Source organism: Channa argus, chromosome 18, assembly GCF_033026475.1.
Source record: "Channa argus isolate prfri chromosome 18, Channa argus male v1.0, whole genome shotgun sequence".
Lineage (NCBI taxonomy): Eukaryota > Metazoa > Chordata > Actinopteri > Anabantiformes > Channidae > Channa > Channa argus.
The window spans coordinates 17,744,602-17,764,062 of record NC_090214.1 but is presented as its reverse complement, the minus strand read 5'-3'; the positions used below and the strand labels follow the sequence as shown (position 1 = coordinate 17,764,062).

Sequence of the window (19,461 nt, the reverse complement as noted above, 5' to 3'; positions counted from 1 at the left end):
AAACAGTGTTCAGAATCTTTTCTAAAGGACTATTGACATGCGGCCAAGAGGAACCAGTTGTTTCCTAGACGACACACACACATGAATTACAAATTTTCCCATTTCAAAATAAATTTATAATACAGGAAAAAGAGCAAACACTAAGGAAGCAATCATATCTATGCAGGAGAGGTCATATTTTGTCAATTCCTCGTGATAAGTGCAAGTAAATGTGTGAAAAGAAAAGCAATTCTTAAATGCTTTGCAATGTAAATGTATTAATTTGAAAAGCAGCTCATTATTTGGATCGAAGGGGTATTCGACAGTATCTTTATCTAAAGACAGAGAAATCCATGCATTGTGCAAAGAACAAATTCAGTGTTAGATGTTCTGAAAACTTTGTCATTTAAAAAAGGAGCCAAAGGTGTGGAGAAAAACTCTGACCTAATACAAGTAACAGCTGTACACCATTTAAAAAAACCCCAACAAACTGACAAGAGAAGGCTGCTCTGATGTCCGATTCAAGTCCTGTTTAGTAACTTAATGCGCGCGGTTGTGACAGTGCCACGAGCGCGTGTTCTGTGGTTGAAAGCAATTTATTGGCTCCTCGCAGCTGCGTCACTTCCTGTCAGAGGACAGTCGGAGGCGAGAGCGCAGACTGTTCTCCACTCAGTCGCTGTAGTAACGTCGGGGGAGCGGAGGCTTCGAGCCGCAGGTCACCTCCACAAACTGCAACCGGACGGAGAAGAACCCCCACCCCCCTCCAACACACGTCGCTCGGTTGGTGTAGCAATGCCAGACGTATTTTTGTGAACTTGACGTCGTTTGGAGCTAAACCAGTGAGCGGAAGAAGGATATATTGAAATCGTCAAGACGCTTGGCAGGAACACAAAAATAACTTTTATCTTTAGGTTTCGTCGATCAAATTGTTAGGTTTTCTTGTTGAATTGGGTTAAACAACCGTGGGGAAAACAGCCACAAGTCGTCTTCCGTTCAGGTGTTGTTTACTCAGCCTCGTGGAGCTGGTGAGGCGGACACCAGAGAAGCACCAGCAGCGGCTCGGCAGCCACCTGACCCCCTGGAAAATAGGACCGCAGCTAATGACACGCAGGCTAAGAGCCCTACGTGGCTCATTACCAAGCTCTTAGACGGCCCCGGACGAGTTGTCCGCTAGGCTGTTGCACGTCCAGTTTTGACGCACCGTTTAGCACTTGGAAGTTTTTTAGAATGTAGTTGCTGATATCCACATTGATAGTGTGGTAATTAATTTTTGCCAACTGTGAAATTGAATTTGTTGGACTTAATTGCTCGTTGACGTTGCCCATAATATCGCACTGTCTAGCAAATTGAGAGAACTATAAGTGGAGCCAGAGAGTATGGAGAGCTTATAACTGGGCTACATGTGATCTAGCGGTCGTTATGTGAAGCGGCGTTCGAGACCCGCGCCGCCAGCCCCTAATGCCTGTGCTCTAACCCGCTCCACTGTGGCGCCGTATTCCCGTCACACTGCCAGGATGAGCAGCACCGATCTGGAGCGCATGTCGCTCAGCTCCTCGGCCAACTCGGTGGCCTCCAGCGCGCGGACACTGTCGGCAAATGTGAGGAAATTGCACAATGCGCTTAACCTTCTGCTTAATGACTTCGAAAGGGAGCAGTTCATCCACTGTCTCAATGTCTACCACTCCAAACGCAACGTGTACGACCTGGTGCAGACCCTCAACGTCATCCTCAACGCGCCCAGCAAGCGCCAACTTCTCCCCATGCTTCGTTTGGTCATACCTCGCTCTGACCAGCTACTCTTTGAACAGTACACATCCGAAGGCCTCTACTTAAAATCCGATTTAGTTGCAAGCAATGGCAACGCTGAGACGGCCCCGGGCGACTTCCCCAGTGCCAGCCCAATTCCTTCCGGGCATTTCTCGCCAAACAACCCGCCCGAGTTTCAGGTGGCGTTGCGGGGCTCCCCGGACAGCTTCAGCACCAGCAGCGACGGGACAGCTCCTCTGGTGCCTCTGCTTGGGAGAAACTTTATTCACGAGCCGCCGGGGGAGTTGCGGCAAGTCACCATGAAGCGGCACAAGAGCAACGAGGGCCTAGGATTCAGCATCCGTGGGGGGTCGGAGCATGGCGTGGGCATCTACGTGTCTCTGGTGGAGCCAGGGAGCCTGGCGGAGAAACAGGGTCTTCGGATTGGTGACCAGATCGTTAAAGTCAACGACAAAGTCTTCGATAAAGTCACTCATGCTGAAGCAGTTAAGGTAAACTTGTCTTTTATTCCACCACACTAAACCTGCACACGGACGGCTTTTACACACGGCCTACTCCTCTTTTGAATTGAGCCTATAAACCAGTAGCCCATAGCAATTCAGTGAACTGGCACGAATGCCAGAGTCATGGGAATTGTTTGTACTTGCCTTGTCCTCTAAATCTGCATCTCCTGTTTATAATAAGTGCATATTAATTATGTATTTGGTCTCCGTGTCTAAAATTGACCTCTTAGAGCTAACAAGCCCCTGTTAGTTACAGTTAATTAACTTTGTTGGCGTGTAGCAACTTTGGCTATTTTTAATGTGTTGCAGCAGCCCTGTAGTGTAAACTGTATACAGACAACTACTTCTGGGAAGCATGCAGGTAACTAGACACCTTCAAAGCAGATGGTGACCATAGGGACGTGTGTTTCGGTATATGGGTGGGAGTTGAATTATAAACTCAGAATAAAGACTAAGGCTACTTTAGCCCCTTCCCCCAATGTTAATGCCACAGATGGTAAATAGAGTCTATTAGCAAATGAAGTGATAAAAATGCATATCAGACTTGTGTAAGATGAAGACTGATTCAGGAGAAAACTTTGCATAGTGCTTGGTTTTATGGCTCCTATGCACTGTCCATGGTGCTGAAAATACATCTTGGAGATTTCTTTTATTTCTCCTCATCACTCTCCACAATGTCTTGTTTACATAGATAATTTTGTGATCATACTCATCTACACCTACTTAATGCTTACATACTCAGGATTTATTGGATTTTAAAAACGTCAAGTAAACATGATCTGGAAAAACAGTCAGTGCTTCACTCCTTATTATTTATTATTATTTTAGAAGGAAAGTTGTACCTGTTAACTTACACCCAGGGTATTACATACAGTATGCTTACATAGAAATGCTTAAAGGACAAGTGAACAAGTTTTAGTTTTAGTTTCTTGCTATAATCAGCCCTAATGTCCACACAGGCCTGAAAAACAGCCTTCCAAGATATGCATCTTATGCAAATGATGTTTGACAAAATCCAAACATTTTGCTAACTGCATTATAATCTGTACTTAAATTTAGTTTTTCCAAAGACAATATAAAAACTCATCCAAGCTTTTATTGCTTTTTTTGTAGGCATTTGTAATTCAGTTTATGCAGGATTTAGTGAATGGAATACCCTATTAAAATTACTCACTCTATAAGCTTTAACTAATGCTGAGTGATGTCTACAATTGGCACCATATTTTGCCTTTTTCACTAGCTTTTTCTGCTTCAAAAAATTAAGCTTTACAGAGTGAAGGAATCTAAAAATTGTATCTTCTTTCCTTTAAGTAGTTTAATTGTTTACTCTAATACTCAGGCCTCAGGTTGGTCAAATATTTAAGATGTTTTTGTACCCATTTCATCTTACTTTTTGAAGTATGACACTGAATAACTTTGCTAGCTTAGTTTGCCTTGACAAATTGTCTCTGAGGAAGACACATAACTCTACTGTGAATACAGTCAGTGTTTTGAGTAGATGATGACCTGAAGTGGTCAATGTTACAGTTTTGTCTTAAATGTGCTTTTGAGACTGAATTGTATGCATCAGATAGAATACTAATGGTGGAGTTAAGCTTCCCATTTAAAGGTGTCTCTAGGTTATTGATTTCTGTTACTATAAATCAAGAATTTGAGTTGGATGAGCTTCGTTTTGAGAGAGTCCAAGTAATTTTTTTTTCATGTGAGCAGTGGTATCTCTTTTTAAACTAAGAGGGAGCGAGAATGAAAACAGGTGAAAATCATTTGTGTGTTGTGTATGTATATCACTGCAACACAGTTGTCCTTCGTCTTCTTTATTCTTACTTGTGTCATTGTCAGCAAATCCTAATTTTATGTTGCCCCACTATTTCTTCAACCACTGAACCATACATATTGACTATGTTGTGTCTATAACTATGACTGTTACACTGCTGTTACTGCTGCTTGGTCTACTGCTGTAATTAGCCTGACAGGGCAGGCAACAAGCCAACAGGAGAGAGGTCCTGTCTGAGTTAAATTCCCCCTGGAGGTCATTAGTACTGGGGTTTAGCTATTTTTATGACTTCATGGTTTAGTCTGAATGTTATGACAGGCTTTTAGAACTGTACTCATTAACCTTTTCAACTCCAGCAGACCAGCTAGTGAGTCTATCATTACAAACTAATTTCAATCTTAATAGTTTAGCAAAATTTATAACTGCTTAAACAACTCTTTCCAAGGCAGGTCATTAAGCTGTTGACAGATTCTAAAAGTGCTCATTCCTAGTTCAAACTGCCTAGATCTAATCAATAAATAAATTAGTAATAAAAACAGTATTTAATTGTATTTTTTAAATGTATTTTTATATTTATATTTATTTTAATTTATTTCTTTAATACTTTTATTGATGATTGAGTTCTCTTTCTACAATCAGCTAGTGTACTAGACAAAAGAGTCGGTAATTTTTGGAGATATGGTACAGAACAAATAAGAAAACAGCACAGTGAGTGTTTTTAATGGTGAAAAATTGTGATTTTTTTTTTGGTCTCTACAAAACAAAAAAGAATTAATGTGGCTTTAAAGGGCATACTGCAGAGGAAGATTTTTTGGAAGCAGTATTGTTCTGCCAGAATGTTAACACACACACACACACATATACACACACACACACACACACACACGCACAAATAACAAATCAGAAACAAACAATTTAAATAAATCTTTGAGAGTTATTTTGTTACTCATTAACACTGTTTTCTCACTGTTGTGTTCCTCCACTTTGTATTAATCCATTCCACTTTGGCAAACCTGCGTTGCCTGATGATTTCAAGGATTGCCTCTGAAAGTGGTATATTGTTGTTTGGCCCATGTGATAAGTCAAGGCCTATAGCTGTATTTCTTACAGTCTCTTACCCGTCTCTTTGTAAGAGCCTGCTTTGGCCCTGGGTCTTAGAGTTACTGCCAAGTCAGCATTTAGTTCTTTTCTTCATCATCTTCTCTGTGGTGTGCTGGACAGTCAGGAGATGTGATGGGATAGGGTTATAAATTGTGTTGTTTTTGATTCAAGTTAAAAAAAAAAACAATTCAAAGAAAGAAGAAGTAATTCAAAAATACAGTAGTTTGGAGTCTTCGTGACAATTGTCGCTATGAATGGTCTGCAGAGGAATCAGAGAAGGAGGAGATTAAAATGAGATTCACTTGGTTGACACGTTGGCTGCTGCCAGGCACATTGACATGCAAAGACTTGACCACAAGTTAGAGAAATGGGAGCTGGGAGGCCTGGAGCAACTCTGTACACTACTAGTGATCAGTGTGTTGATTAGATGGTGGGAGGCAGATAGAAATCTTGTTCTTTGCTTTATGTTATCCAGGGCCTGCTATGGAATGTGCAGTGTCTTAAGATGTTATTTTGTTGTGGTCAGAATTTACATAATGGTACACATTGGTTATTTTAACTTTAAGGACTTTATAACTACTCCAATAATTTGCCTCTGGCTGTCTGTTAGAAAAGTCCTAACAAAGTATGTAAAAGGAAGTGTTACAGTCTAACCCAAAAACGTTCTTACGGCTTGTGCAACATGTTGGGTACCATTGAGGAAATAAATTCATGACACGTGAAAACAAGTTGAAAGCATCCCTCCATGTCTTTACTGCAGAGACACACCAGGGACTGAATCATCTGTCAAGCTGCCAAAAATTATTGCTCTTACAGAATATGGTGATGAGGAAAAACGCAGAAAAGTAAGAGGAGTCAGAGAAAATCATTCTGACCAGCAAGAGCCTGACAGGACAAAGTAGGACTATGTGACAAGACAGACAAGCGTCACAAATACAGGATTTACAGTACATGCTACCTTAATGGAAGTATTGCATGTTTCACAAGGCTCCTGTTTAGTATCTAAAAGTTCATGCAGTAGTAAACATTTTGCCACAGATGATTTGTAGATTATGTTCTTTTATCAATAGTTGCACATTTCACATTGAAGCTCCCTCAGGCTTGCTCATTACATAATTTGTTATAGGCATGCATTGTAAGTTTCTAGTGGCCTTTAGTGGCCTGTGGTCAGTTGCAAATCACTTGCCCCACATTTTTTATTTTGAATCATAAATACATTTATCAGACACGTTATATCATGTCTATCATAGAAATCCCAGATTGCATTTTGTATGCTTAAACTGAATTATTGAATGTGATAGTAGTAGATAGTAGACATCCCTTGTTTCTGCTGACATTTTTACTACTGCGTGGATTTGTCAGCACCTTGTGAAACCCCGCCGACATGTTCCAGGAACATGTCAGGGTTTTTTTTTGAGGGTTTGTTTCTAAAATTACAATTATATGCTGAGAAATTGTGTTCTTGCCTCTGTCTTTGCATCTAATTTAATGTCAGAAATGACTGTAGTGTGCATCTGAAGGTATTCACAATGTGATGGGTTTTGTTTTGGCTGGTTCCAAACTTTAGAGAGCAGGGAGACTGATGGTTCAGAAATAATGCAAGCATTTCTCTCTCTCTCAGTTTGTACACATAAAATACAATTTAATAATAAGTGACAAATGAACATTTGAGTATTAGAGAAATCGTCTGAATTATTTCAAGTAATAAAAAAAGCCTTGAGCAAAGAAAATGTTTATGTTAAAACTGTTTCTTGTTTGTTAATTTCTAAGGGGGAATTGTTGGGTTCTCTCTATCATCTTTATAGTCTTGACTTTATTCAGTAAAGTGCCTGAAGGTGTTTTTTTTTAGGTAATTGGTGCTATATAAACAAAGTTGAATTTAATTGGATTCAACAATGTGATCATCTTGGAGGCTGTAGTGTTTGATGTTTGGAGAGGTAGTACAGCGGCAACTTCAACAATGATCGTAAAGCTGAATCAGCTCCTGTGAAACAAATTCAATCTAAACTGAACATAATCACCTTCGGGAAGTGAGGATTTATTGTAGGACAGTTTGGTAAGAGTGACTTAGTTTTACTGTTGTTTTCCCCGATAAAATGAAAACGGAATGAAAAAGTATTAATTTCTGCATCTACAATATATACAGCCTACAACAACATAGACTAAATGTCTCCCTTAAATTAAACCTACTGTACAGTCATGACATTATTAACTGGGTGAAGTTCAAATAGCAGGAAGTATATAGAAATTTCCCACTATCACTCATCTTCTCTACCCCCTCTCTGTGTGTCATGTGATTTATGGCTGAGTAGGTAGTCTACTCCTGGCAGAGGGAGGGGTGGTTTCGGGAATGTGGGCTGCTGTCAAAGTCCACCAGATCTTTTCTTCCTAAGCTTCAAATTTTGTAGTAAATTGGGATAAATCGTTAGTGTACAGTAGCCTAGACAGTCAGCAGCTCTTAAGCATGATCATAGTAATTAACAGTTAGTCAACAAGCTTGCTATGATTAAATAGAGTGAATAAGAGATTATGGGCAGTGCTGATATTGGTATTCTGAGAGTTTTACTTGTTAACAGTGAAGCTAATAAACTATTTTCTTTTTACTTTATACACTTTTTGAGCCGATGCTTTGACAGTAACAAGTTAAGTTTAGGGGCATGTAGTTGTAAACAAGAGAAGTCCTAACTCACCTGGGGTCCCTCTGTCCTTCCTTTCTTCCACTCCTTACATGAGGAGCCGCTGAGCCCATACCTTAGTAATAGAGAGCAGACAAAGAAGACAGACTGCACCACAGCTATGTTTACAGGTTTCTTTATGTCACTCACTGCTCCCAAGTGCCAAAAAAATGACCTGGTGAAGTCACAGATGCTGATGCACCCCATTATTTTACACATAAGCATGTTTTGTATTTGATATGGAAGTGACAGTGTAGGCTGCAGATGTGTCTGCAGACAGTTTTTACTAAGCGACCAGTGAGACTGCCAAAGCAGATTAATTTAAAATGTCAAAGTTCGGCCTGATTTCTTGTCTGACCCTTCAATAGGTTTCATGAAACAAACACACTGAACATATAGGTTACTGCTCCTGGTTAGGCAGTGCAGTGAGCAGCCTGGCATAAATAAAGTACAGTGCCTTAAGGCCCGGCCACTGGGCTTGTGTTTACACACTTGTGTATCTAATAACAATGAACAGGAAGATTTGTTTACAGAGTCACCAAATAAGTTTGGAGTGCATCTTTCTGCAAACATGCGACTGATTGTTGCCTAAAGGCACCCCGAAGATTAGACTACTCCACAGCAAACTACACAAATGTCATATTTGTGAAATCACACCAAAGGTAGATTATTTCTCTTCTGTCCTTATTTCCAGTCCTCAGTAGATACTGTACTGCTACATGTCCTTGAGCAACCTTTTAAGTAGCTAGAAGAAAGCTGTCACTTCTGTCTTTTAATAAATCATTTTCATTGAAATGTTCAGCATTAACTAAAAAAAAGCACTATAACCACAGAGACTTTATTTATTATTTTTAACACATCTGTTATTTGTTAAGACAGAAAATGCTAATGAGAAATCTTGTGCTTTTAAATCAAACCCCCTCCGCCTCCGAAAAAAATTTAGGGCTTGTTTTACCAAATATGTCAGCAACTGCAAAAACATAACAACATGTTCATTTTTTAACCTTTTGCATTTTATGCTTCCAAATAGCTATACATTGTTTTTTATAGTGGTACAAAATCTGTATACAGCTAAAAATCCACTCAATTGTGGGAGGAGGGAACAATGTTGATTTGGTGGTACTCCAAGGAAAAATAATGAGTGTAAAGTATCTTTAATATAGTATATTGAACTTGAAACAGGGACTGTTAAAATGCTGATTATTCTATATGGGCAGCAGCTTGTAATGGAGTGGTGCAGATTGAAGTGTTGGACCAGCTGGGAAACTGATTAAACAAAGTGAGTGGGTGCAACTTAAAATCTCCTTGCCATGTCCTTGAGCAAGTCAGTTAGCACCTAACTGCTCCAATGGCCAACAGTTTTTTGGCCACTAGCTTGTACTGGCCAGAGTCCAGCTGTGACAGTGTGGTTGTATGAGTATGAAACAAGTGATGTCTGACGTTTGGACTATCAGCACTTCTTCTTATTATTCTTCTTCTTACATTTTTGGCAGTTTGAACGCTTTGCCTCAAGGACAGAAGAAAATGTCCATCAACCACAAGCCAGCAGTTGTAGTTTCATACAAAGGTTTTAAAAAAGAAATTCTAAACTTTTTTAATGTAAGTTTCCAATTTGAAGCCATAGCTTGACACTCTCGTGTCACTCTTTCCATATCTACAAATCCACAGGACCACTCAATGAAATTCACGTTTACTTAGACACACGTATTATTTGTACATAACAGTCAACATCCAGAATTCTCAACAGAACCTCATTGGAATGAACCACACACACACACACACACACACACACACACACACACACACACACACACACACACACACACACACACACACAAAAGAGAGACTGAGAGAGAGAGGTCAAAAAGCTGTGTGGCTCCACTGTCCTCTAATCTCCAAAAAACCTTGTTTTCGAGACTTGTCACCTAATTTCCCCTCCCTCTAGTCTATCAGAATATAAGTACTTGTTTAGTCAAAAATAATAATCATAGTCTCTTTCTGATATAAAGCATTTTGAAATCAACCAAACACAATGTACATCCAGAAAATTAAACCAACTTACTAAATATTGCAAATATTTTTTCCACTTATTTTAAGTCTGTGAACTATGTAAACTACAGTTTATCTATGAACTTAAATGGCTGTAAACAATCAAACATAAACTGCATTTAGGCTCCTACACTTAAATTAACTTTAACCTAAGCAGTGCCTTATTATCCTATTTGTGTTTTCTGTGGTTTAAAACATGTTAAATAGGCCACATAACAGCTACCACATACATACAGGAAATTGAAAGGTTTTCTACGATTCAGATTATTTCAACTTCAACACACCACTCACTATTGGAACTTAACCCTTGAAGAAGTGCGGGTAGAGCTGGCAGAGGCAAAACAAAATGGAAGAATCGGACACAATGGATGGATGGAATACTGAATGCCTAAATTTGTTTGTTATAATGCAGTTGAACAGTGTTAATTGGAGGGAAAATTAAATGACTATCTAGTGTACATGGGATTTTTGGTGAACATCGGCTAAATTATGATTAATACTGACTCCAAAATATTCTTTTGAAAACAATATTTATTTTATTTATGTTGTGAAGCCCTTCCAAAAGATTCAGTACCTTTATGGTTTAGTCTAGCTCTGTGGTTCTTTTTCTCTCTGTAATTATCATCTGAAATTTTTATAAATGGCTTTAATTAGGTGGGCGGTGCCAATTCTGAAAGGCTCTGTGTTGTGGCATGCTGTACTGATGAATATTGAACTGGTTACTAGTACTGAAGGCTTGATGATGAAGACTGAGTTAGGGATGATGGAAACATGCATGGTAATTTATATGAATTCTCAGTTAGGACAGAAATTGATGTCATTTGCAATTTTAAATTGAGATCTCTTACAAATAAAGATGGTTTATCCAGCCATTCTCTTTCTCATACTATATCATTTATATCAACCTTTTAATATACAGATGTAGCCATTGACAGTATCCTAGTTTTTTGTGCAGAATGTCCGCGGTACCCTACTGGTGGTGTTCCATCAGGAATGCAGTGTTTAATTCAGAAAAAGGCTCATTAAATCCAATCTGCAGTTCGCAAAGTGTTGTCCTTGTCCCAAGTCCATAGTAATGAATCTTCCCCACCGCACATGTGTTTGTTACAGCAGCTCCTGTTCACGGCTGCAGAGACGATCAGTCTGTTCTCTTGTGCGTACACAGGAAAATCACCAGGGTTAAATGAACAGTTCAAAAATATAAATGAAACACTCTCATAGTTATTGTTACACTGGTGGTTTTGCTTTGTACCTGTACACTTGGTTTGGTTTGATGAATCAAAGACTGTAACAGCTGTTTTATGGAAAAAAATCGCATGTGATGAGGCTGAATGTGCGCTGTCATTAACTTCTAAGAGACAGTTTCCACTGGTCAAATTGTGTCTCTGAAAACAGGGACACAAGCGCACAGCTATTAAACCTCCTGTCCTTTTAAGGTGGGAAAAACACAAACAAATACAGAAACTACTGTAACTGTGATTCCACCCAGTCTGCTGCAATCTCTTCATGTCTTCATGAACTAATACATTTTCTGTAGCCACTCTGCAGGCTACAGTAATTCCAAGGAAAAACCAGTTTTTACTTGGGAATATAAAATTATACATATGATTTAAACTGAACAGTATCTGCTACACTTTATGTTTGGGAATAGTTTGCTTTTCTCATGCCTCTTTAATAATACTGGATATACTGTATTGTTTACTCCAGTACTTTTTTGTTGTATTAATACCATAATACTACGGTACGGTACGATGTGGTAGGGACTATGATTTGCACATACACTGAGAGCTTTAGCTCTGAGTGTAAGCTGAACGCCACCTACAGACCATATACTGTCATTGCATGCCATCTCGCGAGAAAAGACACGAGCAATTGCTGTAATACTGACAAACTCACGCGGCAGAAACTGAAACTTTTAATTGCTACACCATCCCCTCATCCATTTAAAAGTTATGTTATGATCGTTATTATGACAATATGATGTCTGTTATGCTTGTGTAAGTTCACATGTATGTTCACATTGTGTCCAGTTTTAGCCTTGTGAGCTGCCTGGCACTGAACCAGGAATACCACTGCCACTGCTTTCCTCTCGTCAAGTGTCTCATAATTTCTCATAGTATCCTTTTTTCTGTCTTGTTAAGGCAGCACTTTCATTCTCTTCTGGGTGGCCCACCTGGGGTTGCTTAAACAGATTTGCTGCCAAAGTGACTCTATGGTAATAGGCTAATTGTTTTACAATGGAGCCACCAAATGATTCAGTTCACAGTGAAGGTGTCCCCAGTCCATCACCTGGTCTCCACTGAAATAAATCTTTGGAAGCAACCATCAATAACTGGTCAATGAGCTGAATCACTCCATTTCTGGTCACTTCTGCCTGCAGGCAGGAATTAACTTATTCTATTAGTCCCTGGGGCACTGGGAGTTTAATAGATGTCACATTTTATTATTTAAGATTTGTAGTGACATCACAGTTCCATCGTGTAAAAATCAAATTTTTTGAATGTGTAATAAACTGTAATACCCATAAATATGCTGCACATATTCAATTTGCCATTTATTATCTCCTAGGTTAGGTGTAATATGCACCTATTTAATACTCTAAATACTCTGATTGCTCTGACATTTAAATTTACGTAAAATTTAAGTAGACCTTAAATGTTTAATCTATTACTTTTTTGCCTTACTGCCTTTGAATTTCCTGTTGGGATGAATAAAGTATATAGCTATCCATCTGTCCACCCATTTATAACAAAATTATTTAAAAATAACAGCAAGAGTTGTATACCCTAAAAAATAAAACAAAAACTCGAACAAGAAACTGAGAAGTTGATCTTGATCTCAAACGGAATGTTGAGCTGGCAACAGAAATTACCTGCCAGCATTCCCTGTTTGGACAACTGTCTGTGCCTGGTGTGTTCCAGATGCTCATTGCAAAGTTAATCGAAGAGCTGATTGGATATTTTGCTGTACTTTTATAGTGCGTGATGGTCAAACGTAACATTGGCCATTCTATACTTCATCAGTAGACATTATATATACATTTTAGATTAGTCGATTAAATAAACTTGACCTGAGATCTGCAATCGACGAAGAATAAATGTGAAAAAAGTAGTAAGAACCAAGACAACCATAACATGAGTTTAAGTGTCAGGAATTATGTTCAGCAGAGTCATTTTTTCTTTTAAGTGCAGTCGCTGTCTCAGTGATGCCTTCCAGAGGTTTTAGTTTGCAGTGTAGGCTGGTTACTTGCAAGGGTGAACCCCTAGTATACATGTGTCCTTGCCTCAGAAGGGATTTATGGTGGAATTGAGCTTGTTTGGTATTTTCTCCAACACCATGGGAGTCATGAGACTGTAGGAGGCCAGGTTTGAATACCAATAAGTATTGGGAAGGTTCATTGTTAATGTTTTTTTTCTGCTGCTCCATGACAGGTTTGGATATAAACCAGGCTCAGGTGGACTAGTGTATGTACCTACCACAAGTTCAGTGGTTATGATTACCCTGTTTGCAGGTTGAAAGAGAAGCTGTTTTAGATGTACAGAGACATACACATATACGATAAAAGGATGGTTCTGCTATTTTTATTTTTTAGGGCCTCTGAAACAAAAGTAAAATATAACACTAGTTTCTAAACAGCTTAGAATATGTAAAAAGAAAAGCTTGAGCGTAAATGTTTGCATTTTTACATTGCCATAATAAGATAAATGATGTAAAGTTTTATTTTTATTTTTTTAACTTTTTTTTGGTTGGGACCATGCATTAAGCTCAAAAGAGACAGATGTCCTACACCAGATTATAGCTATGTAGCTAATTTCCATCTGTAGTCCTTTGACAGACAAGTGCGACAGATTGAGATTAAACTATTAAACATATATTGCATATAAAAACTCTCAACGCTATACACTCAGCATACAATACATTGACCATTCAATACCTCATCATCCGTATTGCCTGCTCCAGACTCCACCCTATAACATCACGCATTGTACCCACCCTATGCACATATCCTACACTCCCCTGAAGGCCATTCACACAAACCATTTAATGTCATATCGTACCAAATAACCATACAAATATAAAAATGCGTAACTATACAATCAATCTAAGAAAAGAAAACATGACGGCAAAAGATGGGTCAATTTTGACAGGCTTGGCCTTCCAAAACTTTTTTGTATTTTTTGTGATTACAAAGTGAAAGGGAGCTTGTTTGGGAGGGGGTTGCTTCCACAATTGTTATTGAAAGTTAGGTGGCTGAGGGTTGAAGTGCCTCAAAGTATAGATTGACATGAGACTTTTGTGGTGGAATCATCAGTACAAGAAAATGATTTGCTGTGCTGGAAAATACCAGATTCTTTGCTGGACAGTCAAAGCCTTTTTAGTAGTTGAGAAAATGTATCCGTGACTCATCTGGACTGGCATTTTTGTAAGAATGTTCAAGCTCCAAATTAATTTGCATTTTGATAGCAGTTTTGGATTTAGTTTTACCACTGGTTTTGTTAATTTCAGTTTAGCTTTTATTACATAGACTATTTTCTTTCATCAATTTCGATTTCAGGCATTGTTATGGTCATTTTATTTCTAAGTTGTGTAAAATACTGGATAAACTATTAATCATTGCTGATATTGACATTTCAAGACAAATCTACACTACTCTATGCAAAATGTTCTAAAATGGCCACATGCAAGGAAAGACCCTACAACTTAAGCAGCCATTACAATTATAGAAACATAATTTTTAAACATCTTAACTACAAATGCAAAAATATTTTTTGTCGACAACATAATCAAACACAAAGTGTGCTGTAAACAAAACCACAATCTTTCTCTAACTTTAACCAAAGTAAATGTGTTGCCTGAGGTTCAGTCTGGGTTGAACTTTGCTTCTCTCAGTATATATAGCCATTAATTCATAAAAGATATTTTTTCATCACAATATGAATGGGCATAATGCTGTCTACAAAAACAATTTCATGTTTGTAGTTTACTTGCATAGAAATGTTTCTGCATCAAATTTAAAGCAGACCACGTTAAGGCTGGTTGAGAATCATGGTAAAAGTTGCAGTTTGAATTTGGTTGTAAATTTTGGCACCATTAAATTAGTTGAAAACATTACATGTCAAATAGCTTAGTTGACACTTTCATTAAATGAATTAAAAAGTGCATTTTCCTGTTTTTGTACTGATTGAGCTGGTAATTTACATTAAAGTATGTTGATGTCTACAGCTTTCTGTAATTATTGCTGAATTTACTCTGATTGGTCAAAGTCTTTCACGTTGCATCTTTTTCAGTTAACAATATGTTTCTAATACAATGGAAAATTAACTCTAATTAAATCTTTTGATTTTTCCCTTGGAATTATTTACCACATGTGATGTTTTGGTCTTATGGATAGATTAGCTTGTTTAATTTAGTTTTATTTTGGTTTTACACCTTCTTCCTATTCCAGTTTACCAGGCTTTGGAACCAATAGATTTTATATTTGTTTTAGTAGATGAACAAAAATCAGATTGTGATATAAACCATCATCAGTGTTTCTACCAGTGCCATATACATACAAGTTAATTTTTCTCCCACGGGTATGTGTCAAATCCATAAATCTTGCACATAATCAATATTTTAAACAAACCTCTCTCTTAATCAAAACTGTTAAAATACTGTTGAGTCACTGTCCTGATTTATAGAGACCTTTCTTGTATCTACACTATTTCTGAGCTAATTTATTTTTAGGCTATTCTTAGTCTTAGCGTTTGTGCACTGCTCTTTCTTATTACTTACCTGTCAATAGACAGTATATACCTATTGGACCAGTTGACTTTGGACTCTAAAATTATGGACATTTTTTGAAAGACATGGTTGGCCTGGTAGACATATTTGTTCAGGGTATAATAGAAGTTATTATAGATATGCAGTATGTATACAGCACACATTTATGCACATATTCACCTGAAAGAATGTACATGAATAAGTAATAACAATTCAGCCAGGAAAAAGAATCTCAAGGTTTTAAGCATTTATGACAACATTTTGGTGGTATGTGATGTTCTGATCTGATCTAAGAAGCCACTGTGGCCTAATATACTCCACATTAAACAAACAGGCACAGTTGACAAACAACTATGGTAAAGTCTGATAGGAGTCAGTGTAGCAGTGAGATATTCAGAACTCTGTCTGTTTGTATGCAGATTTAAGTAAATGCCAGATGTTTATATCAGCCACCGATAATGTTTGAGATTGGCAGTGGACATGGTTAAAAAAATATATTAAAAATTATGCTTAATAGAAGCATTATTTCTAAATGGCATATCTTAGTAAATGTCCTTTCTTAAATGGTTTTTCTATTTTCAAAAGTGTAGATACAGTGCTGACACATCACAGCAACTCACCCTTATGGTATTTGATTTTCTTTTTTTAAATTAAAGTATTATGTAACAATACTAAACTTCCATTTGAGGTAAGGATTTATCCAAAATCCACATTTTCTTATACACTTTTAAACCATAGTATTTGAGGCTGACCTCTGCCTGCAATTTAATACAGAGGCAATTACCCTGAGAGATGTGGATAACTGCAGGGTCTTAGAAAGATTGAAGACTGGAGAATAATAATAGTGGCATCACATAATTCGCCCTTATACTGTACCACCATCTGGGGTGAAACCCATGTAATATCTCTAACATGTCCTCTATCAGACATCCAAACTCTGTCCTGATTGGTTCATCGTAGCAGCAGGAACATGATGAGTATTACATTTTATCTAATATTCCCAGGGTCAAGCTAAGCTGCTGGAGTCTTGATAAATGCTGATTATGATTCCTAACAAGGTGGCATGTTTAAAGACTTACAACCAGCTGCAACAGATAATTGATTCCATGTTGAAGAGAGATTAGTAGTTTATCTCTAGATTGTTTCTCTTTAAATTGCATTTGTAGTAATGGTTTTCAGAGACGGATTGAGTGGACAAGTGGAAAAAGTGAAATTAGAGAGAGACAAGGAGACGGGAAAGGAGGGTGAGAGGAGGGACAGCAGATTGAGCTTGACATTTTCATTCATACTCAGCTGGTGTGTTATGTCACAATTATCACCAGTGTCCCATTCAGTCTTCTCTGTGTCCTTTGTCATATTATTTTTGAAGAAGAGAGGATTAAGTGAAAGAGAGAAAAAATGTTATTTTAACCCTTACAGATTAGAAGGGTGTTTTAAAAATCCATACATCACTGCAAAGCAAGGATCTATGATTTTTATGATTTTTATAGGTGTATTTATCCTTCCAACTATTAAATTCTTGCTGATCGCAATAATTCTGAAGTGTGTGTGTGTGTGTGTGTGTGTGTGTGTGTGCGTGTGAGCCAGGCTAACATGGCTAGGAGCCCATGTTGTAATGCAGGTTTTGCTCTTAGCTTGTCACACCATTAACCCCAACTGAGTTTGTGTGTGGCTGTGTGTGCTGTCAAGCTAAGTCAACATGCTAGAGGGTACCTGTAGACACAAGACTGTATGTTTCTGTGTTAGTGTGTGTGTTTGTAGGGGAGCAACTCGAGTTCAGGTTCAGCAAAGGTCAAGTGTTAGGGAGATGTAACAGTCTCTGTGGTGCCTCTGTCAAAACTGGTTGACTACTCTTATGCTTTATAACCTTTATTCTCCAGACCCAAAGCTATGAAGTCCCCCCCTGAGTTATTACACCTTACCCAGACAAGCACACACATACACAAACAAGAGTCTGCTTTTGCAATCTAGAATCTCCAATTTTGGTCATTCTGCTTGTGTCTCTGCGGGATATTTTTTCATTTGCATCTCATGCGTTCAATCAGAGCATTATGAAAGCAACTGGATATCTTCTTTGCCTGTGGTTTTAATACATCAACTCTTGATATTTTGCTTTGACCTCTGCCGTCTGCCATCAGTCCCTGCTTGTCTGGAGAGCCCATCACACTGTGAGAGGCCAGAGCCCTCTGTCAGCTCTTGTTCTCTGTTTGAGCAGGAGAGGAGGTTTCATAGGACCAATTGCTCTCACCGAGGCTCTGATAATAGCTCAGTGGACCACCGATCATTTGTTCCCCCTGTGGAGCAATTACACCACTCAGCGTTATTCCCTTTCGGGCTGGGCCCGTTTTACTGTCAACTACACACACGTGGGCGATTGCAAGAATGTTTTCTTACAGAAATAACAAGAAAAAGCTGGCCCAGTTGCATTTCTAAAATGGTAACCATATTGATACTCCTTATCAATACTTCATAAACTTGCAAATGTGCCTAATCACTGCTACTGTATATAAATACACTCTATAGTATCACACACAACCTGTGTATGAAGCACATTAAGACATCTACCCTACACTCACATTTGCTCTCTACATTGGTACATTCCTCTCTGCTGTATCATTATTACCTCTGTGTCTGTAGGACAGAAGCAGCACCTTCTATTTCTTTTGTCAGTCTACACTGGATCAGCTATGTGGATATAAAGATGCAAAAATGTTTAGGGTTGCAGTGATTTGCATACAAGTGAGAGCAATATTTTGAATGCAGGCATTACAGCCAAATCCAAAAAAACAGACTAATCTGCGGTTCTACAGAAAAGCTGTTGATATGTACCTGAAACATGTAATGAATGCAAAGTGATGCAGTCGTCAGGTTCATTATATCAAAAAAGCTCCTTGTTGGCACTCAGCACTGCCGTCACCCACTCCCTACACTGACTCATGGTGTCAGTCTGTATCCCCGCTATCATCTAACAGTATCACAGTTTAGCTTTTAGTAAAGCCTTTATATGTGGGTCGTGAGACATGGAGTTTTAGGTGTATTTCTGTCATGAGTAAAGGAGTGGGTCATTGCAGGTTTAGCAATAAGAGTGTGAGCGGATCACTTGAGGACAAAAAAAGAAAGCACATGACGGAGTCTGCTGTGGAAATGTTCAGTAACATGTTGCCAGTGTTTAGAGTGTTATTGTAATGTGTGGATAACATTAAGGGTTATATAATAATATTTTAGACCAAGATGATTAAATGATTATAGTATTATTTTAAGCCTTTAGAAAACCTTGCCAATTTGATACAAGATTTTTTAGGTCAGGTGGCAGGTGGGAGCAGACATACAGGTGGTCAAAACTACAGAAACATCCATCCATTTGTAACATATGCCTTGAACCTTGAACCTTAAACAGACAAGATGCTACTTTAGTCTACTTCAAAAGTCTGGTGGGCAACCCAAACTCATGTGAATGCAATTGTCAGGGACCTCCATGGAGCACGGAGCACAAAGCACACAAGGGATCATTCAGACTTTTATGTTTTTGTATTGAAAATTATAAGGAAATTTAATTTATTCTGAGAGTGATTCATAAAGTCAATCATGGGCCTTTTCAAGCAGGCCTCTTTTTTTACATGTCACAGTGGAAGAAATGCAGCTGTAAATAAAATGAATGATTAGCTGCTTCTTTTTAAGGTCAAGGTATTGTTCATGCTGGATCATTGCCACAGCTTTACTGGAGCACTTGGATGGAACTGAGCCCTTGTTAATGTTTTAGCCACCCTTTTGATCTAAAATGGTGTATATTATTTATAGTGTATTGACCATTGTATGTGCTTAATACAGTATGAGACAGAACATGTTTCAA

The 19,461-nt window shown here is 38.2% G+C and overlaps 1 protein-coding gene across 4 annotated transcripts in view; it reads left to right on the top strand.

Moving 5' to 3' along the window:
• The first annotated feature begins 636 nt into the window (after positions 1–636).
• whrna (whirlin a) overlaps positions 637–19,461 on the top strand; it is a 125,429-nt gene continuing 106,604 nt past the window's right edge. For all 4 annotated transcript variants that reach the window (XM_067483761.1, XM_067483762.1, XM_067483764.1 and 1 more), the window contains exon 1: positions 637–2,237. In XM_067483761.1, coding sequence (XP_067339862.1) covers positions 1,494–2,237 — 744 coding nt within the window. In that variant the 5' untranslated portion in view covers positions 637–1,493. The remainder of the gene's footprint in view (positions 2,238–19,461) is intronic.